Below are 20892 nucleotides of genomic sequence, written 5' to 3' on the forward strand. Positions count from 1 at the left end.
TGAATTTTGTATAAATCTTACATTATGCTTTGATGGTTACGTATGTGTATTATTTATATGTTTGTTGAATAGGAGATGTTGATGATTATTGTGGTGGTCATACGAAGCAAAGGGATTAACATTACATATATTATACCATACAAAAACGTAAATGTAATAACTTAAAAGCTTAATAAATTATTATTATAATTAATTACAGTATAAATAAATTATATATGGTTATATAATTTATTTGTATTCGCTCTAATTTGGAACAAAGACCAAATAACAAAAGCCTGAGAAATTGCATGATTCATTTAGTAAAATATAAACGTTGTTCTTGTTCTATTTTTAATCATTTTAAGAAATTTCATTGAATATTGTGAATATTGTGAAACTATTAAACTTTCACTTTGATCACTTTTGTTTAATGCAGTTCAAATATGAAGACTTCAATTTTGTAATCAATACAAATTGATTACGAATTCTTTGTTAATTTTGATTGCAATGAATTTTGTATAAATCTTACATTATGCTTTGATGGTTACGTATGTGTATTATTTATATGTTTGTTGAATAGGAGACGTTGATGATTATTGTGGTGGTCATACGAAGCAAAGGGATTAACATTACATTACATATATTATACCATACAAAAACGTAAATGTAATAACTTAAAAGCTTAATAAATTATTATTATAATTAATTAAAGTATAAATAAATTATATATGGTTATATAATTTATTTGTATTCGCCCTAATTTGGAACAAAGACCAAATAACAAAAGCCTGAGAAATTGTATGATTCATTTAGTAAAATATAAACATTGTTCTTGTTCTATTTTTAATCATTTTAAGAAATTTCATTGAATATTGTGAATATTGTGAAACTATTAAACTTTCACTTTGATCACTTTTGTTTAATGTAGTTCAAATATGAAGACTTCAATTTTGTAATCAATACAAATTGATTAAATTTTATCAGTCCTATACTGAAATTATTATAGGCTTATTTGTTTGTTTGTTAATTTTAATTGGAATGAATTTTGTATAAATCTTACATTATACTTTGATGATCACGTATGTGTATTATTTATATGTTTGTTGAATAGGAGATGTTGATGATTATTGGGGTGGTCATACGAAGAGAAGGGATTAATGGTATCAATTAGAGGCTGATGGAACTAACGATCGTAATGGATATTTCTCTCGTTTTTGCAGATGGCGTAAACAAGAGCTGACCTTTTAGGATCCATTTTAATATACGCCAGCTAGACTAGTGTGCGAAGTGGAAACGTGCAAACAGAACCCGACAATTTTCGAATAGAGATTATGCTAATTTAGTGCTGGCACGACGACGCTCGCCATTATCATTATTTTCCCCTTTACATGCGAACGTTATTAATAATATTTTAGGTTTTACATCATAATTCAAACTATAGTGATGCCAGCCAGACAATGGTGCATGGAACAAGAGAGGTTTGTACATGTGTTAAGTTAATCATTGTTCTTGAATTATTTCATTGTTCCCATCGTGGATGGAAATTATGTCCATACATGAGTCGCGTTGATGTATAAATAAGAAAATTGTGGAAATATTTTCACTCTCACTAAACCATGTAATCTCCATTAAGGCTGCTGACTGACATAACCGAGTGCTGCTGAACTAATAGCCGCTCATTTCACCGGAATACCACAGTCTTTTCCTTCTCCTCCGACCATCTTTCGACATTTCACTCACTCGGTGACAATGATAATGAACAATGAACTGATTTGAAAGTGATTGTTGGAAATGGTTTAATTGTATTAATAGAAAAGATCGCCATGGTTTTGCGCGCCGCTAAGAAAGCAATGTGACTGTAATGTTAATGTATTCGAAAATGAATGTTCAAAATCATATATCGAAAACATGACACATATTCATGCAACCAACGTTTGCTGCATATTCAATGAATTCGAAAATGCAAAAAAAATATTCAACAAACACAAATCAACATTCGCTTGAAACAATTAGATATGATTAGGTAATTAATTAAAAATAAATGAGCAAATTATAGTTAATATGATATAATTAATGTAAAAAGTATAACTCAAATATTTTTAATAATATAGAAAATCAAATTTAGACTAAAGATTTTTTTTTAAATACAATATAAATATATTACATAATATTAAATAACAAATTTAATTAGCAACTATTGAAAAGGTTTTTTTTTTATCTTTTGAGTGTTTCCGTCGACAAAATATTTATTACATTAATTGATTTCATTACATATATTATACCATACAAAAACGTAAATGTAATAACTTAAAAGCTTAATAAATTATTATTATAATTAATTACTGTATAAATAAATTATATATGGTTATATAATTTATTTGTATTCGCCCTAATTTGGGACAAAGACCAAATAACAAAAGCCTGAGAAATTGTATGATTCATTTAGTAAAATATAAACGTTGTTCTTGTTCTACTTTTAATTATTTTAAGAAATTTCATTGAATATTGTTATTTTCTATTGATTGTAATTATAATAAGTTTTCTAATTAGTAATGAAGATAAATATTAAAGAATTTTATAAAATTTTGATTAATTATAATTAATATTTATATTATTATTATCATTAAATGTAATTGTGTGTTGTATATATATAAGTTTTAAAAATATGTTTTAAAATTATTATTGATTAATAAAATGCGTATAAAATATAAATAGAAACGAAATAGATATTTTTTTATTGAATTAAAGTGTATCAGAAAGGCAACTGGTTTACGAATGAGTAATAATCTCATTTTAGATAAGTCATCGTAATTCTCATCGATACAACAATCTAAATCAGTTTTCTGGTCAATTCCTTTTACGTCTATTTTTCTTAGTAAATGATAAATAAAATTCGACAGACGTAACAAAGAAGAGGTACCAAGCGAATAGGTGTATATGTGAGTTAACTTTTTATTTTTTTTTGTTTACTCCGTGCAGAGTTCGGGGGTGGGGTGAGAGCAGGCGTGGTTGGAGAAAGGAGATCACCAGGAAGTTGTAGGTATATAACGAGCTCGTATACTCATGAATACACTCTCACCGTGTATACCATCAAACGAGCAGCATCATGAAAGTACCAGCTGTGAGTATTAAACACACGTGCATCTAACAAACGCGATTCTTCGTCGCTTGTGTCTCGCGTTACAGTGTATTCAACCTGAGTGGATTTTGTTGCAGGTATTTTTCCTCGTTGTCGTTGCCGTGGCTTTGGCCAAGGAGCAGACAGCGGATAAGGAAAAGCGAGGAGCTACGTACACCACCCAGAGAAACTACGGCGGAGCCGAAGCCGCGTACGCCAAGGTGTCACCGCAGACCTTTGGCGCCACATCCAAGGAATTGGCTTACGCCCAACAACCCCAATACCAGCAGATCAAATACACCCAGTCTCAGCAAGCCCCTCAAGCAGCGTATCAGCAACAACAATACGAGCAGCAGTACGAGCAAGCTTATGCCCAACCGACCGTCACCAAATTGGCTCCATCTAAGGTAAGTCTCCTGAATATAGGACACACTTCTTATAGCAATTTGCGACTCGAATTGTGGAGCGGCGATTTCATCAATTTACAGTTACCTTGAGAGTTTTGCATTCACCAAATGTACCGAGACTATTAGAATTACAAATCCCAATCCACTTATCACACACACACACAAATTGCATTCTAAATCACAAAATATCCATTTCACGCTACAGTTTCAGTAATTATTATTACATATATGTGTATGTGTTTGCTTGTTTTTTGTTTTGTTTGTTTGCTGACATAATGAAAGTAATTATTTCATGCGTAAACCGTGGTCATTAAAATTACTCCCTTGTCTCTCTGTCAGAGCCACCATTCGCGTTTCAAGTTTCACATCGACCATAAGGGAATACAATACCTATAACCATAAACGGGGCAATTTCACTGTTAATTCCTTTTTCCCAACTTCAGCTTCGAATTACTAATTATTTTGTTAATGTTATTGCTAAATGCACAGTCGAAACTGCATTACGTTTCATGGAATTTACAAATGGAAATATTTAAAAGTAATAATTCCGGCATCTCCCTCATCCGATTCATTATTATATAATTGCAGTAAGTTCAATATCATTATCAACGAGATGTAATGAAATTAATTAAATGATCATATAGAAACTATACGAGATACGCTTTTTACTTTATATAGTTTACATTCCTAAGAAATTGCTTGGTGTGAAATTGTTACTTGGATGTAATTAAAGGAGAAACAACATTAGAAATTTGATTTTTCAGTTTATAATTAAGAGTTCTAATAAATATTATTAGATATCTTACAATTAAAGTTTCCATTTAGTTTATCTGGGATAAATTTCGAATTTGTATGCAGAAGTTTCTAAAATATATTTATCGTTTATCGGTGGAAAGATAAATTGCGTATTTTGAAACTTTTACCTCTTTCACGGTATTCCAAAGAAAATATTATTTTAACTGTTTTCCCGCGCGGATGGCAACTGTTGTTTTGTGGCCATTTCAAATGCAAATGAATGCAACGAAAATAAATTACGTTAAACTTCGTATTAATATATGCAGTAACGCAGTGAAAGTCAAGTTCCAAATACGGACCGAGTGGCAGGCACTCGGAATTGATAATAGGAAGATATAATTTCATTGGCGAACGTTGTTGCGTAACTGCGAGCAGTTCCGATTCCGCTCTAATTACGCGGAACACTTTTCGGAATATTTCTCGGTAGGATGCAGCAATTATATATTATACATTGCAGGCAAGGATAAAATGCTGGCAATTGCATTTTGTTTGCAGGCATTTACGTAACCGCTTGTTGAATCTAATTTATCTGCAATGCAATTCCCACAGGTTACGATTCAAATAATTTTACATTGAACTTTCACTGCACGTCGTCGTCCGTTGCCAATGTTGTTTTGTTCCTGTCTTCATCAGCGAGCAACTGCGGTTTCATATATATATATTAAGATCAAGGTGAATGTCTTATGGCTTTTGCTTTTAGACGACGAATTTCTAAGCTGCGTACAGTTTCCAGTTTTTCCTCCAACCAGACCGCATTTTATTGAAACCTTAATTATGTTTCCTATTGCGCTCGATAGATTTATGGTTTCAGATAATCCTGTTCATTCGAAAGTTTGTTACAATAAGTGCACAATGAATCTGTGGCATTCACTTCAGAAGAGCGGCGAACGCGAAGCGAAGATCACATTCACTATTTTAATTGCATTTTGTTTCCAGGTCGCTTACGCCGCCCAAGCGCCAGCCCAAGTTCCGTATTCTTTGGCCTCCGACGTCTCTTCCTTCAGCTACAACAGCCCATTGGTTGCTTACTCTAATTTGGGACTGATCATGCAATCCAGCGGAAAAACCGCCCAAGCTCAAGCTCCTCAACAAGTGCAGTACACTTCTCCAAAACTAGCTTACAGCAAAGTTCCTCAGCAAGTAGCTTACAATGCCGCTCCACAAAAAGTCACCTACGCCGCTGTATCTCCACAACAAGTTGCCTACGCCGCGGCTCCGCAAAGAGTAGCTTACAATTCTCCACAACAAGTTGAGTACTCTAAAGTTGCGTACGCCGCCGCCCCACAGATTGCTTACCCTCAAGCCCCGCAGAAAGTTGCTTATCAGGAATACGATAAAGCCGCTTACGCAGCTGCCCAGCAAGTAACTTATGAAGCTGCCCCTCAAAAGGTCGCCTACGAAGCCGCTCCTCAAAAGTACACATACGAAGCTTCTCCACAGAAAGTCACCTACGAAGCTGCTCCACAAAAGGTAACTTACGAAGCCGCACCACAGAAAGTGGCCTATTCTCAACCAACCTTCACCCCTCAAGAACTTGCCTACGCTCAACAACAATACCAACAATATACCGCATCCCATTCATCTCCAAAAGCAGCCTACGCTTCTCCACAGGCCGAATACTACGCCCAAACTAAATACGCCAATCCAGGAGTTACTTACGCCCAGTAACTCCGCTCATCAGCTAATTTAAAATAAATTTATCTTTTGTAAATACTCCTTCATGCCACTTTCATCCAAATACTTACTTTTTATATATTTTATGTGTTTTTTTTTTATATAATACTATTTTTTTATACCAATTTTTATATATCCTATTACTTAGATTTGTAATGAGCGAGCGTTTACTTTTGTTTTTTGAAATGAAATAAAATTAAACCCTTTAAAATATTGTCTGATACAAAACCCCCGTTTCTCGCTATTGTTGGTAGCGAATTTATGCAATATGGATGGAATTCGTTGGGGAAATTAGCCGAAGCGCGAAATTAGTGTTGTCGACCACAGAGACGTAAATCCGAAAGAGTTGACATTACTTTTCTATCACTGAGCGACAAATTGAGTTTTCCTTGATGGAATTCGTTGTATACAATAGGAACCCCATAATTAAATTCGGTTTTCCATTATTATATGAATTGAAAATTCATTAATTGACAAGTTTTTGAACCAATTATTTCCATCTAACCAAATTCCAAGATCAACTTTTAATTTTCTTACATTACAATTTGATTTTCAGCAATATTTTTAATATGATTGTATAATAAGTTTATAAAGTTATTAATAAATATGTAATAATTTTAATTACAAAAACTCTAAACCTATCTAAAAATTGTTGAAATTAAAACTAACATACAACTAATTTTATTTATATTACCCATTACAAATATATAATAAATATTTATTGAGATAAGAAAACGAAAAGCAATTACTGTTTTCATAAAGATTGGACGTCAGCATAGAACGTAAATTAATTTCGGCTTATTTTGGAGCAAGTTTAATTTAAAATATGTTCGAAAGAAGAAACTTTTGTAATAAATGGAAGAGGGTAGATGTTGGTTGCATCGAATGGACGTACTAAAAATAAAAAAATAAGATATTGCCATCAAAATACATATTTATAGTACATTTTCTTCGTTATATTATACAATAAACTTAATTAATATTGTTTGATTTTTTGTACTGGAAATTGTAAATTCAAGCATTTTCATCATATTCTATAAAATAATAGCAGGCAGCATGGCGTAAAAGCACTGACAAGATTACATATTGTCCATGTTTTCACAGGTAAAATATCTTCACGTCCCCAGACCGTTATATATATTTTTTATTCATTCTGCAGCGTTTGCTTTATTTTTTTCTGTTTCAGAGTAATTCCCGGCGGCGGAAAGGAATGTATTAAAAATGCATGTGGGCTGATTAAAAATATTGTCAACTTTTCCAGGTAATGAATTTTTAAATCCACTCTGAATTGAAATTCCGTCGATTGATCATCGTACTTTTCAAACTGCAGACGCAGCGTGGTATTACACAAAACTGCAAAAAAATATTGCGTAAACACAAAAGTTTATCAAACTGTTGCAATACAAGTTTAGAGCTTCAGTATTTTATTATATTTATTTAAGAATATTTACTTAATTTTGTATATATTTTAGTTTTTATTATAATTAACTTAAAATGTATTTATAAAATATTTTCATAAATAATCGAAAATATATATCTTACCTTAATGATACTTACACTTTATTTATAGAGCAAAAACATATAAGAAACTAATAAAAAAAAAGAGCGAAGAAAGTAATTAGAGAGGTACCTACTTGTCTCTTCTGAGATGAAGGAAGTGAAATACATATACGTAAGAAAATGTTATAAGAAATAGCTTTATTTTTATTTATTTTTTGTTGTTTTGTAACAGTAATTTATATCGTAGCGTATAATTTCACCTAGTTTATAGTACATCATCAACTATTTACCTTCAATTTACATTAATTAATTAATAAGCGTATGTATGGTTAATTTTTAAGAAGTTCCAATGCAAAGCTACGGTTTGGTCCACGGAAAACGGGCTCAGACTGTGGAAACCTCCGGGATTTTGAGGCCAGGAACCGGAAATTCCCACACAATTCCGCGGACGCATCCAGCTTTAGAGGATGCAGGGTAGAACAGGGAAGGAGTTGGGTGGACTTTCGGATGGCGGATGAGGAAATATACATACATAATCTCAATTAAATATAATTAGGATTCGCAATTTTCTAATACTGTTATTAATATCATATTATTATAATTTTATCCATTAATATATTCATATATGTTTCATAAGTCTTATCCTTATTGTATTACAACGTCTTCTGATTATTTACACTTAATAGATTAATACTTGTAATATAATATTAAACAGATCATCGATAAAGTTTATTGGAAATATTATCATATACATATTCTTAATTAATTATGTTTATTTTTTCGTGTATCTAATTAGATTTTTAACGTTTATTTAATGAAGCGTTTATATATATGTTTATAATTATCCGGTCTAGTTTTATTGATATTTCTCTAGTGTGTGAATGCATCCAAAGGTAATTGAAATTACATTTGGTATACATTTTCCATTGTTTGGCAATCTTTGTGCGTTGCATTTATTGTTCCATCCCACATCACTAACAAAATATTTACAATATACAACATCCCTTAATTATTTACCCTTACTGAGATATGGCTTACAGACGTAAAGCTAAAATTACCGTAACTTGTATTAATTATTATGTTTCATTATTTTCTTTATAATATCATCATCATCATCAACAACTTTTATTTAATAAGCTCGATAAATATCTTTTCATATTCGAGGAAAAAACGAATAAAAACAAAATGAAAATCATCGAATGATATGTCTACAGTAAATTCGGAATATTTTTTGTTCTTTCTTATTTAAACACATCTTTTTTTTTATTATTTCTGAAGTCAAGCAAAAGTAAGGAAACAATGTTGAGCAAAGGAAATAAAACGAAGAACGGACGCTAAAGTTTACATCCTGAAGGATAAAACAGAACTCTTATATATGTATATGTACATTGAGCAAAGATGTTTGTATATAAATGGAAATTTATAAAAGCGGAAACAGATCAGATCCGAGAGTGGGAGAGAGTCGGAGTGGATTTGGTTATTTCAAGGCCCGAGATGCATTAACTTCTTGAACGCTTTGCGAAATTCCGGATTGAATATTGTGTAGATGACGGGATTCACGAAGCTGTTCATGTATCCCAGCCACGTTGTGAGCAGGAACGCTGCAACACCGGGTTGGCAGGACAGTCCCAATTTACTGCATATTGCGTCCATTATGTTGCATGTGAAAAAGGGCACCCAGCAAATCAGGAAAACGCCTTAATGGAAGAATAATAATTAGCAATTAACAAGAGGAAACGTGCACCGAGTATATACCTAAAACTATGGCCAGGGTCTTAGTGGCTTTCCTCTCCTTCTTGGCCGAAGACTTTTCGCGTTTCTTCTTGCTCGCTTTGTTCACCTTGTATATAGTGAATCGGGGTGCAGCAGTCGCCTTCCTCTCTTTCTTCGATCCCATAGAGCCATTGTCATTAGCTGGATTCGAAATCGTGGTCACCACAGTCCTGCAACATATCAGAAACCTGGAATTAATCCAATATTCAATAGCTGAAACATCATCTGCAATATGGATTTCTGAAATTGCACATACGCATAAATCAACGTGATCATTGATACGTGGCCAATTAATATTATACAAAAATCATCCGCAAACAGCAAAACATTCAGTTCTGTGCCTCGTTTAAATTTTCCAAATATTTGTTCTGCCTCGCCAACGTTGCCTATCAATTAAATCGGTGGTACAAATATAATTTGTCATTCCAATTACATTCTTTCATATACATATGCGTCTAAAAATGGTACTTAAAATGTTAAATGTTATATATTTTTGTATTTTCTGGGTTGTTGTTATTATAAGTTAATCCTATTAAGAAAAGTTTCTCAGATGTTGCGATTGAAATAGCACATTAGGAGCAAGAAGAATGATCATAGTGTGCGTATAATCGGATTGGAATCAAAACTTGGTGCTGCGAGAAACACAATTTCTTCCGCAGATGTTACTTAATAAATGCGCGCAACTCCCTAGGTATAAATAATCGGGGCAAAGTACTGACAAGCAAAACCAGCAGTGTATTAGATTGAAAGCATTCGTCATCCGCAAGGATAGCTCTCGTATTATTAATTGGGTGGAAACTTGCAACAGCTTGTATCTAGAGCATTTCTAATTTAAACTATTAGAGTACGTCACACGCGAAAGTCCAGAATTCAAATTGATTAACTGAAAGTCTGGAGTAGTGAAGAAGGAAGCAAAAAATGAAGGAATTCTGGACAGGTAGGTGCATGGGCTCGGTATTAAACCGGAACAATTAGGGTGTAGCTCGGGAACAACGACGCTTTGAAATAATTGGCAAGTAAAAGCGAACTAAAAGGGGGGAGTGATTCGCTTTCCCTGCAACCTGTCACTCGTACAGACCTGCCGAAATTCTCTTCCGTCTGAGTTGAAATTGGAGCCGTAGATAATAAAATTTCATCGCATCTCAGTGTTTTCTTTCAAACGCGTCTTATTATTATATTTTCTTCGATCTTATTAAAGTAAATAGGAATGAGAAAAAGTAAAATAAAAGAGATGTTTCATAAGACATGAGTGAAGTTCTGAAAACGCGTGACGGACGCGTTGAAGTCGGTTAGTTCGTAAAGATATTGACGTTGATGGGTAAAAATACTCTCGATCGGAATTATTAAGATGTCGTGCTGAAAGCAGCCACGTTTTCTCTTGACTTTTCAATTAGAATCACGCAGAATATTCTCGTCCACGCCGTAGACTAATGATGTTATTTACAACATCTCAATTCACGACTCGTTCATCAATCATTTTAATCCCGAGCATTTAACTAATTACCTCATCTAAATACATAGAGAAAGAGAGCGGTCGAACTGGCGAGGAACAACAATCGAAAGCAATATAAAACTTCTTCATTCATTCATTCATTCTATGATCACTTCCGTTTCCTTTCGAGACGCGGATTTTATTGCATCGCGAAAGATTGATGATTTAATGAAGTTTCGAAACTAGTGCAATTTAAATGTCTCCTCCTTTCAACACAATTTCATTTACAGTTTGCTGTTTACAAAGAGTCCTCCGCCGAAAATGAGAGCAGGCGATGAAAATTGTTTGGAAAACCCGCCGAGTCGGAAATAATTAAAAGGAAACATGATTGGCATGCCGAATCCGAAAAGAGCAGAAGCGAACGCAGTAAAGGAAATATCAGAGACAACACGTTTTATTTGTTTTCAATCTCTCTCCGAGTTATTCTATGATATTAACTTCTTTCCCATCCGTGGAGTTTTGTTTCTTCTGCTGCCGTCCACGGATATCGTGACTTTGGGAAATTGGAACAACACGAGAGCAAATAGACTTGTCCACATGGGAATACTAAACAGCTTTTGCAGAACACGTAACTCCGTACAAACTAACCACCAGAATGGAAATAAATATACTTCGTACGCTAGCCATTACTCCCTGTTTTAATACAACAATAGCACTGATTTGAAACATGAAATTTCATCAGAATAGAGGACACAACTTGGATATAGATAAATACGGTTCGAGAATTGCTTAAATCTAATTGTAACATATGTTATTCTTCAAATTAGGCTAGTAAATTCTATTTCACTAAGTGATATTTAAGATGCCTGGCATGTACAGGGCACCTGGTCTCGCAATAAAATGTTCTGCAGATCGGCCCTACATCTAACTTGTTGCTATGCGTCATTCCCCTGATCCAATATTGACATATTTCAATGCTTCTTTCCTCGACGCCAAGGGTTCTAAACGCGAAAAAGAAATCCTGTTTTATTTACCTAAGCTCCGTGTCAATCGTGGCTCCATTCTTCTTAACTTGACTCCTGTTCCTTTTGGGACTCTTCACCACCACGTTATCAACTTGACTTGCCGCATAGCCGGAGTCGTTGTTACCATTGGGATCTGCTGCCCTCGGAGGTGGTGCAGCTAAACTTGCCACCACCGATGATATTCTATGAAAAAAAATAAAATTAAATACAAATAAAGCGTTAACCATATATTCACAATTATAAAAAGCAATATTACGACTATAACACATAACATTATTCTTTGTTTTTATGAAGGGGTACTACTAAAAGCTACACGCTCTAATCTTGTTATTGCTCATCATTGTTGAGGTAAAATATTAAAGATATAATTTTTCATGGGAGCATCCGGCTTTTATCTTTATTTACGTGTTGATAAAATGGGGGCGATAAAAAGGCTACGGAGCGAAAAAAAAAAAAAAAAAGGTAAAATTGCTGGTGTGAAAATGATACGAGGTTTTTGAAAAATAATGCGCCACACTCATCGATCATAAACGCGGACCCCACCCCGCAGAGCGCAAATACAGGGTGTCATAAAACTTGAGCTCTCGTATCTCTAAGGATGAACCAATAAAAGTAATCAGATCATTTCATTCAGAATCATTTCTCTATTTGCCATTTCCCATCTAGTTCTACAAAATATCACTAATACTAAAGATTTTCAAAATTCTATAAAAATATAGTTAAATATTATTATTAATAAATTAGAATTTGTTTAATTAATTAAGTAAATTTAATTTTTATTGGTTTATATAATTTATATTATTGAAATAATGTATATTCTTTTATTATGGCTTAATTCAAGAACACCCTGTATTCAAATGTGTGTGCGTTGAGTGTTCTATTTTTCTTTCTTTACAGGAAACACATGCGTCCGTGTCACGTGAGAGACTGTGTTCACAGGCACACACATTTTCGCGTATATGAAATACGTGAGCTCGCAACGCGGAATATTTTTTAAAGATAATGGCGATGAGGAGGAGGAATAGCGGCGATGCGCCGAAATTCAATGAGGTTCTATCCACGAACATACATGTGCATATAATTCATGGCTTCCCTCTTTTCATACGAGATTTATCTTCGAAAAAGTTTACGGTTCGAGTCCATGAATTATATAAGTGTATCTCTAATATTATACACTTTACCTACACCTTGATTATATGATGCGTACCCCGAAGACAATACAGATCAGATCAGATTAGAATCTACGCATCTCAATGTATGCAATTACTTTCCGTGCGTAGACACAAGCAAGGTTGTGTCCCATTCTGTTGATAATGAAGTCGGTGTACAGTGGTGAATAGTGATGCAAACCTCATGGGGGAGGAAGGACAATTCACTGCTGTTCTGTTGCAGGTATTAATCACAGCGAATCCCGTACGCCCACGTGATTTACTAACGTCCCTAATCCCGATTTCCTAAGTATAACTGGAAATCACTTAGTCGATTCGAAAAGCCTCACTATATTTGCATTTCCGCTAAGATTTAATGAGAATTAATTCAACGTGGGGTTCGCTCCATGTCGAATTTAAATTGTAACCGATTTTAAGTCGATTCATTTAATTAAGGAATTATAAATCTTCATCATTTCATATATTTATTTTAGTTTTTCTTTTCCATTATGATGCTGCATAACAAGTTGTGCATATTAGATTATTAATAATTACTTTCTACGCATTAAAAAATGGGGCAAATGCAATATTGTTTACTCGTGTGTAATGAAATGTATTTGCAGATAGCTTCCTCATGATATTAAGCAAATTCTTTCGAGGTAGTAGGCTTGAGTGACCATTGGTGCATAATTGCATCAATTTTGTACGTCTGCAGTTACGCTTTGAAGCGATGTTTAACGAAGTGGTTCATCACGGTTATTTGTTATGTTGAGATGTACCTCCTTCCAATGTAGAACTTGTATAAAAGGTACTCACAACTGCTAACAAAGCATCACTTCTATTTGTGTAACATCTAGAGTGTTAGAGATGAACTCCTTCTTGGTAAGCACTTGTAGTTTATAAATTCATTATTATTAGATTGACTAAGTGAAATTATTATAATTCTTTTTAAAGGTTGTAGCATTGATCTTCGCCGCTACTTCTTGCAGTTATGCAGAAGAGAAGAAAGTCGATAAAAGAGGAGTAATAAGTGGTGGGCATGAATTGCTTGGAGGAGGCGGAGGTGGATTCGGCGGTGGCCATGGAGGAGGTCTCGGAGGTGGATTCGGCGGCGGACATGGAGGTGGCTTTGGAGGAGGAATCGGGGGTGGATTTGGAGGAGGATTTGGAGGTGGTCTTGGCGGAGGCGGCGGCGGTGGAGGCGGTGGAGCCACTGTAACAACTATCAATCAAAACGTTCCAGTCGCGGTACCACAACCCTATCCAGTTACAATCACAAGACCGGTAGCTGTCCCTGTTCCCGTACAAGTACCATACAATGTACCTCGTCCTTACCAAGTATCAGTGCCAGTACCTCAAACTGTAATTGTACCAAGGCCATACCCAGTCACCGTAACCAGGAGAGTTCCTGTTCCTGTACCACAGACCATCCAAGTACCAGTACCACAACCTGTTGGCGTACCAGTACCACAACCGTATCCAGTTACTGTTGCTCAACCTGTCCCAGTTAGAGTACCACAAACCGTTGTTGTACCAGTGCCACAAATCGTCAATGTTGGCGGCGGCGGTGGAGGAGGTGCCGGATTCGGTGGAGGATTTGGCGGAGGACTTGGAGGAGGAATTGGAGGTGGATATGGAGGTGGATATGGCGGTGGACATGGATTGGGTGGTGGATTTGGCGGCGGACACGGAGGCGGTGGAGGAAGTTACAGCTTCTCGTCTGGAAAAGGAAGTGGACATTTTTCCTCTTTCTCCGGAGGACATGGAGCGTCTGGTTTCTCTAGTGTTTCCTTAGGTCATGGTCATTAAACATCCAATTTATTAATAAAATATCTCACATGTAAATTTTCCATCAATATTATAAAAGAATTTATTTGAACTTATGCATTGTTGTTGTTATTTTATTATCCCAATGGTTAATATATAATTTTGAAGAGATTATCAAAAACAATATATATAAAATAAATAAACTATACGATATAGTAATATCCCAAAAATAAAGCTTCGACAAATTTTTCAAAAGACATAACGTATGTTATATACTCATAATCACTTTTCTCGCTCTTAACCTGATGTAATTTTTATACTATTCAGACAAAAAATCTTAATTTATCTTATATTAATTGCAAATTTGACTTGTCATTAATAATTATCATGAAAATCCTAGATATTACTGTAATTTACTAAATGCAATTGAAATAATTAAAAGTTATAGTACTATAAATAATATTACTAACAAATATACCAATTAAGGATTATAACAAATATTCCGTTTTTGTTTGATCTAAATTAAATAGTTTAATTAAATATCTTTACTTTTGGTAAAAAATTTAGAATATAATTTTCACATAAATTTTAATAAATGACATTTATAAAATCAATACCCATTTTTATTATTTTTTTATTATATATTCTATAAATTGAACGTACTTTCAAAATCTTAAAATACTAAAATTGAAGTCATCTTGATCAATAAATTTATTTTAAAATATAAATATCTTTTAGTACATCAAACCAAACGGTTTACTTTCACCACTATTCCTAGTGCTTTGCAAAAAATGTACTATGTAAGAGGGAATCTAAATAATCGCCGGCAGTCTTCTGTTCATATGATCAATATAAATATATGAAGCGGAATGATGGTGAGTTCAAAAAGTAAAATAAATCCGTTCGTGTCTTTTTAGTTTTCGATTTAATAAATTGCAAATTGAAAGTGATTTCAAACTGAATGTGGAGATAGCAGGAATTATAATTGCACACACTTTAAGAAGAAGTAAATTATTTACGCTTCCTGTGTTATACATTCTCATTAATATATTTATAAATTCCTCTGAATCAGATAGAATGCACTACAATGTTTATTATTTAATATGAAGCTACCCCTTCTTTATACGAGAAGTGGTGGAATTACTATAAAAGCCTCAGCGATTGTAAGCAAAGCATCACTTCCATTTGTTTAACAACTAAGAGATTTGCGATGAATTCCTTTTTGGTATGTAATTAATATATAAATATGAATTTAAATAATCATTTCGATATTTTATAGGCTGCTTTTTTAATCCTCGCCATTTCATCCGGCTCTCGTGCTGAAGATAAGAGAATCCAAAAAAGGGGTTTAATTAGTGGTGGCCATGAATTGTACGGAGGAGGCGGAGGTGGATTTGGCGGTGGTCATGGGGGTGGTATTGGAATCAGTGGCGGCTATGGAGGATATATTGGAGGTGGAATCAGTGGAGGACATGGAGGAGATATTGGAGGTGGAATCAGTGGAGGTTATGGAGGAGATATTGGAGGTGGAATTGGAGGTGGCATCGGAGGTGGATTTGGAGGCGGCGTAGGCGGAGGAGCTGGAGGAGGCGGAGGCGGCGGTGGTGCTACCGTAACAACCATCAATCAAGCAGTTCCAGTTCTTGTACCACAGCCTTATCCTGTTACCATTACACGTCCAGTAGCTGTACCAGTACCAGTTCAAGTACCATACACAGTACCTCGTCCAGTACAAGTTTCAGTACCAGTACCTCAAACTGTAATTGTACCAAGGCCATATCCAGTCACTGTCTCTAGGCCAGTACCTGTACCAGTTCCTCAAGCAGTTCCGGTACCATTCCCACAACCAGTCGGTGTACCAGTACCACAACCTTACCCCGTAACTGTCGCTCAACCTGTCCCAGTTAGGGTACCTCAAACTGTTGTAGTACCAGTACCACAAATTGTCAACATCGGCGGCGGCGGTGGAGGAGGAATTGGCGGAGGAATCGGAGGTGGAATTGGCGGAGGAATTGGAGGTGGAATTGGAGGTGGCATTGGAGGAGGATATGGAGGAGGATATGGAGGAGGATATGGAGGAGGATTTGGAGAACATGGAATCGGAGGTGGATTTGGTGGCAGTGGACATGGATTTTCACAAGGAAGTGGTCATGGTGGTAGCGGTAGTTACAGCTATGGATTCTCAGCTGGAAAAGGAAGTGGATTTAGCAGTGTGTCCTTAGGACATGGTCATTAATTATGTTACATTATTAATCAATTGTATATTTTTTGTTATAAATGAAATAAAATATAATTCAAATACTTGATATTTATTAAGAATACAACCAGCCACCATTTTTACTTTTTAAATATTCAAATATAAATAATAGAAAGAAAACTAAACTGAAGAATTTAACAAGAAAATAGCATAAATGTATAATAGATAGAAAACAAATATTTATTTGTAAGATCTACCAACATGGATATTGCGAATGAAGCATTATATTTATATTAATGAATGATCAGTTCTAGTTTTTACTCTTATATTTTGTCTGAAACAATCTTTATTTCAATAGATATTTAAATACTCTAAACTTTGTTCGATTTTATTGATTTGTTATTTTTCAATAAAATTTGATTGAAATTATTTACATCAATTTAAAAAAAAACCTTCCAAATACTTTATATTATTGCAATAATGAACTTTATTTTAGTTCTACATTAATATTATATTTAAGGGCAGAAAGACCTATGGTCAATAGCCCTTTGTATCAGTTGACTTTTTTTTTTAAATTATATAGATATATTTATTTTTTTGAACTGATGCAATAAACATTATTATTATAATTAATGAATTTTGTAAATATTACTATCCAAAAGTAACTTTCAAATAATTCCTTGCAGAAAATCAATAAAATTACTAATAAAATGTATATACTTAATCCTAATATTTAAGGAGTTCTCCGTTAAATGAAAATAAAATAATAATAAAATAATTTAATTAATTATGCCAAAACCAATGTTTTCTTTAAAATTTCTCTTTATATTTTAATATCAAATTAATAAAAATTTATATTTGTTGAAATGAAGTGAACAAATTCAACACGTTTTGGAGGAAAGTTTACGGTTGATAGGCTCAATAATCATATTCAAATACATCTCTTTAAGATTTGATTCTTCTGAATAAGACAACACAGCTAAATTATTTTAATAAGAGATATGCGTTAATTAATTAACACATGCTGTAATTCCGAAGAATTTTAGTATAAAAAGCAATAATTATTTAGATGAACACTGAACATTTAAATACCCCTTCCATTGTGATCAATAGAGGGTAAACGCTTGTATAAAAAGGATAAGCAGTAGAGCTACAACCATCACTTCTATTTGTTTAACATCTAAAGCAGTAGTGATGAAATTCATTTTGGTAAAAATTAATTCAAGTATATAATAATATATTCAAGTTAAACTTTTAGGTATCAGCTGCAGTCCTCGCTGTGTTTTCTAGCAGTTATGCTGAAAAGACAGTTGAAAAAAGAGGCATAATTAGCGGAGGTGGATTTAGCGGTGGCCATGGAAATTATCTTGGAAATGGAAACGAAGGTGGATTTGGAGGCCACGGTGGTTTCGGAGGTGGATTTGGAGGAAGCCACGGCGGTTTTGGAGGAGGATTTGGAGGCGGTGTTGGTGGAGGATTTGGAGGAGGTTTCGGCGGTGGAGCTGGAGGTGGTTTCGGCGGTGGAGCTGGAGGTGGTTTCGGCGGTGGAGCTGGAGGCGGAGGTGCCACAGTAACCACAATCAACCAAAATGTACCAGTGGCTGTACCACAACCTTACCCAGTCACTGTAACTCGACCAGTAGCTGTGCCAGTTCCAGTCCAAGTACCATACACCGTGCCACAGTACCTCGTCCAGTCAAGTTTCAGTACCAGTACCTCAACGTAATTCGTACCAAGGCCATATCCAGTCACCGTCTCCAGACGTTCCACAAGCTGTACCAGTTTCAGTACCGCAACCTATCGGTGTACCAGTACCACAACCGTATCCAGTAACTGTCGCTCAACCTGTCCCAGTTAGGGTACCTCAAACTGTTGTAGTACCAGTACCACAAATTGTCAACATCGGTGGAGGAGGAGGAGGTGGTGCTGGAATCGGAGGAGGATTCGGAGGTGGTATTGGAGGAGGATTTGGAGGTGGGATTGGAGGAGGATTTGGAGGTGGAATTGGAGGACATGGAATTTCTGGAGGATTTGGAGGCGGCCATGGAGGCAGCTACTCTTCTGGATCTTCAGTCGGCGGTGGAAGCAGTCATTTTTCGTCCTTTTCTGGAGGCCATGGTGCATCCGGATTTTCAAGCATTTCGTTAGGACATGTCCACTAAATGTACCATTTGTAATAATCTTGTTAATTTCCAATAAATAATTTAACTCAAAGTTCTTATAATTGCATACAATTCAAATAATATCTAAATTCAATTTATGAAACCGATAAAAATATTTCATAAATTGAATTTTGAAAATCAGTTCGATTCTATTTAGAACTTACATTTTTATGATGAATCTAAATTTAATTTATATACAGATTAAATCTCATAATGGATAATCATCTGTCATATCAATGATTATTTATACTAAAAATATATCAAAATGCATTTGTCTGGTGTTCATTGAAATAAGATAAACAATAGTATAGAAAAAATGATCAACAGTCCTTATGTTATATGTAGATACTATAACTTCTTTATTAATACTAAATATTTTTAATAGACCCACTGTCGTTAATACGAAGTTTTTCTGCAAACGTTTTTTATTATTATTAATAATAATATCATTTACTGCAACAAATTACCTTTATAGAAACTGAATAAAATAACATAATAAGAAAAAATAAACAAATTCATTTGCTGCAAAGGCCATAGGTTATTATTAATATTATTAAGAAAATTATTTATAACTTATTATAATGAGTATCATATTTTAACGAAAAAATAGAAACATAGCAATTGTTTTCCTATATTTTTGTGACTAAAACAAAATAAAGCACTTATTCTTAATTTTGTTCTGCTTATTATTGATAATAATTGATATCGTTTTGTAAACAAATTCTATACATTTTAATTAGAATGCATTGTAACTTATTTTAACATATCCGGACAAAGTATGCTAATTAAGGTGTTAAAGATATGAAGTAGATTTAATGGTCTGGTAAGCTTTAAAGCATTTTAAATATTGAAGATGATAATTTTTAATTAATTTACAAATTTTATGGAAAAATAAATTTGAATTATTTTTTAATTATATATACCTAGTTTATTATTTAAAAAAATATTCCATATTCACTAATCATGTCAAAAAAGTTAACGTAATAAATATATTTATGTATAAAATGTTTGACATTTGCTCAATTGAATTTGTTTATATATAAATATTTTTGTAGTTTTATACTTTTTTTTATATTTTATATTGATATTTATTTGTCATTTATGTTCCATTTTATTTGGGCTGTAAATATATATTATGAGCATGGAAAATCTACGTCCAATAGCCATTTGTATGTACGTTTACAATAAATAATGAACATATTATTATTTATTATAAAAGTGAAAAAACTTTTTGTATTATATTTTTATATAAATATGTTTCAATGAAATACCAGAAATATGATTGGTAAATAAAAATCCCATATTTCTAATATACTCCTTCCCTCGTGATCAACGAAGGGTAAACACTGGTATAAAAAGAACATGCAGCAGAGCTACAGTATCACTAATATTTCTTTAACATCCAAAGCAACAGTGATGAACTCTATTTTGGTAATAATAGTTCATACTTGTTATATATAGATATATACGTTATTTTTTTCAGGTCGCTACTTTTATCCTCGCTGCATTTTCCAGCAGTTATGCGGAAACTAAAATAGTTGAAAAAAGAGGCATAATTAGTGGAGGCGGAGGTGGATTCGGTGGAGGCCATGGAGGTTATTCAGGAAGTGGATATGGTGGAATTCATGGAGGTGGATTCGGCGGAGACTACGGCGGTTTCGGGGGTGGATTTGGAGGGGTGCAGGTGGAGGATTTGGAGGTGGTTTCGGCGGTGGAGCTGGGGTGGATTCGGTGGTGGAGCTGGAGGTGGAGGTGCCACAGTAACCACTATCAACCAAAATGTACCAGTGGCCGTACCACAACCTTATCCAGTCACGTAACTCGACCAGTAGCTGTGCCAGTTCCAGTCCAAGTACCATACACCGTGCCACGTCCTGTTCAAGTCTCTGTACCAGTTCCTCAACCTTTTGTTGTA

General features: G+C 34.2%; 3 protein-coding genes across 3 annotated transcripts; 2 read left to right on the forward strand and 1 right to left on the reverse strand.

Moving 5' to 3' along the window:
- Positions 1-3027: 3027 nt before the first annotated feature.
- LOC108559343 (RNA polymerase II degradation factor 1-like) lies at positions 3028-6466 on the forward strand. The gene is made up of 3 exons (XM_017916588.1): positions 3028-3100; positions 3196-3504; positions 5236-6466. Exons 1-3 carry the CDS (start codon positions 3086-3088, stop codon positions 5965-5967), a joined length of 1056 nt encoding a protein of 351 aa, XP_017772077.1. The 5' UTR covers positions 3028-3085; the 3' UTR covers positions 5968-6466.
- Positions 6467-8787: 2321 nt separating this feature from the next.
- Positions 8788-11930, reverse strand: LOC108559331 (dopamine D2-like receptor). Its single transcript, XM_017916573.1, has 3 exons — positions 11713-11930; positions 9229-9416; positions 8788-9170 (listed from the first exon to the last, which is right to left on the reverse strand). The coding sequence occupies exons 1-3, from the start codon at positions 11928-11930 to the stop codon at positions 8956-8958; spliced, it is 621 nt and encodes a 206-aa protein (XP_017772062.1). The 3' UTR covers positions 8788-8955.
- Positions 11931-13431: 1501 nt separating this feature from the next.
- Positions 13432-16854, forward strand: LOC108559332 (elastin-like). The gene is made up of 4 exons (XM_017916574.1): positions 13432-13733; positions 13806-14652; positions 15357-15418; positions 15898-16854. Exons 1-4 carry the CDS (start codon positions 13719-13721, stop codon positions 16852-16854), a joined length of 1881 nt encoding a protein of 626 aa, XP_017772063.1. The 5' UTR covers positions 13432-13718.
- The last annotated feature ends 4038 nt before the right edge of the window (positions 16855-20892 follow it).

Source organism: Nicrophorus vespilloides, unplaced genomic scaffold, assembly GCF_001412225.1.
Source record: "Nicrophorus vespilloides isolate i.1.1-1 unplaced genomic scaffold, Nicve_v1.0, whole genome shotgun sequence".
Taxonomy (NCBI): Eukaryota; Metazoa; Arthropoda; class Insecta; order Coleoptera; family Silphidae; genus Nicrophorus; species Nicrophorus vespilloides.

What these genes read in the sequence shown, in the direction of transcription:
- LOC108559331 (XM_017916573.1), bottom strand. Translation starts at nt 11,930, where the DNA reads ATGGTTAACGCTTTATTTGTATTTAATTTTATTTTTTTTCATAGAATA. An exon ending in ACGATTGACACGGAGCTTAG is followed by an intron (nt 9,417 to 11,712) that starts GTAAATAAAACA and finishes GATATGTTGCAG; the next exon opens with GACTGTGGTGACCACGATTT. An exon ending in GACCCTGGCCATAGTTTTAG is followed by an intron (nt 9,171 to 9,228) that starts GTATATACTCGG and finishes TCTTCCATTAAG; the next exon opens with GCGTTTTCCTGATTTGCTGG.
- LOC108559332 (XM_017916574.1), top strand. An exon ending in TAGTGTTTCCTTAGGTCATG is followed by an intron (nt 14,653 to 15,356) that starts GTCATTAAACAT and finishes AATATCTTTTAG; the next exon opens with TACATCAAACCAAACGGTTT. An exon ending in CTTTGCAAAAAATGTACTAT is followed by an intron (nt 15,419 to 15,897) that starts GTAAGAGGGAAT and finishes GATATTTTATAG; the next exon opens with GCTGCTTTTTTAATCCTCGC.
- LOC108559343 (XM_017916588.1), top strand. An exon ending in CCAAATTGGCTCCATCTAAG is followed by an intron (nt 3,505 to 5,235) that starts GTAAGTCTCCTG and finishes TTTTGTTTCCAG; the next exon opens with GTCGCTTACGCCGCCCAAGC.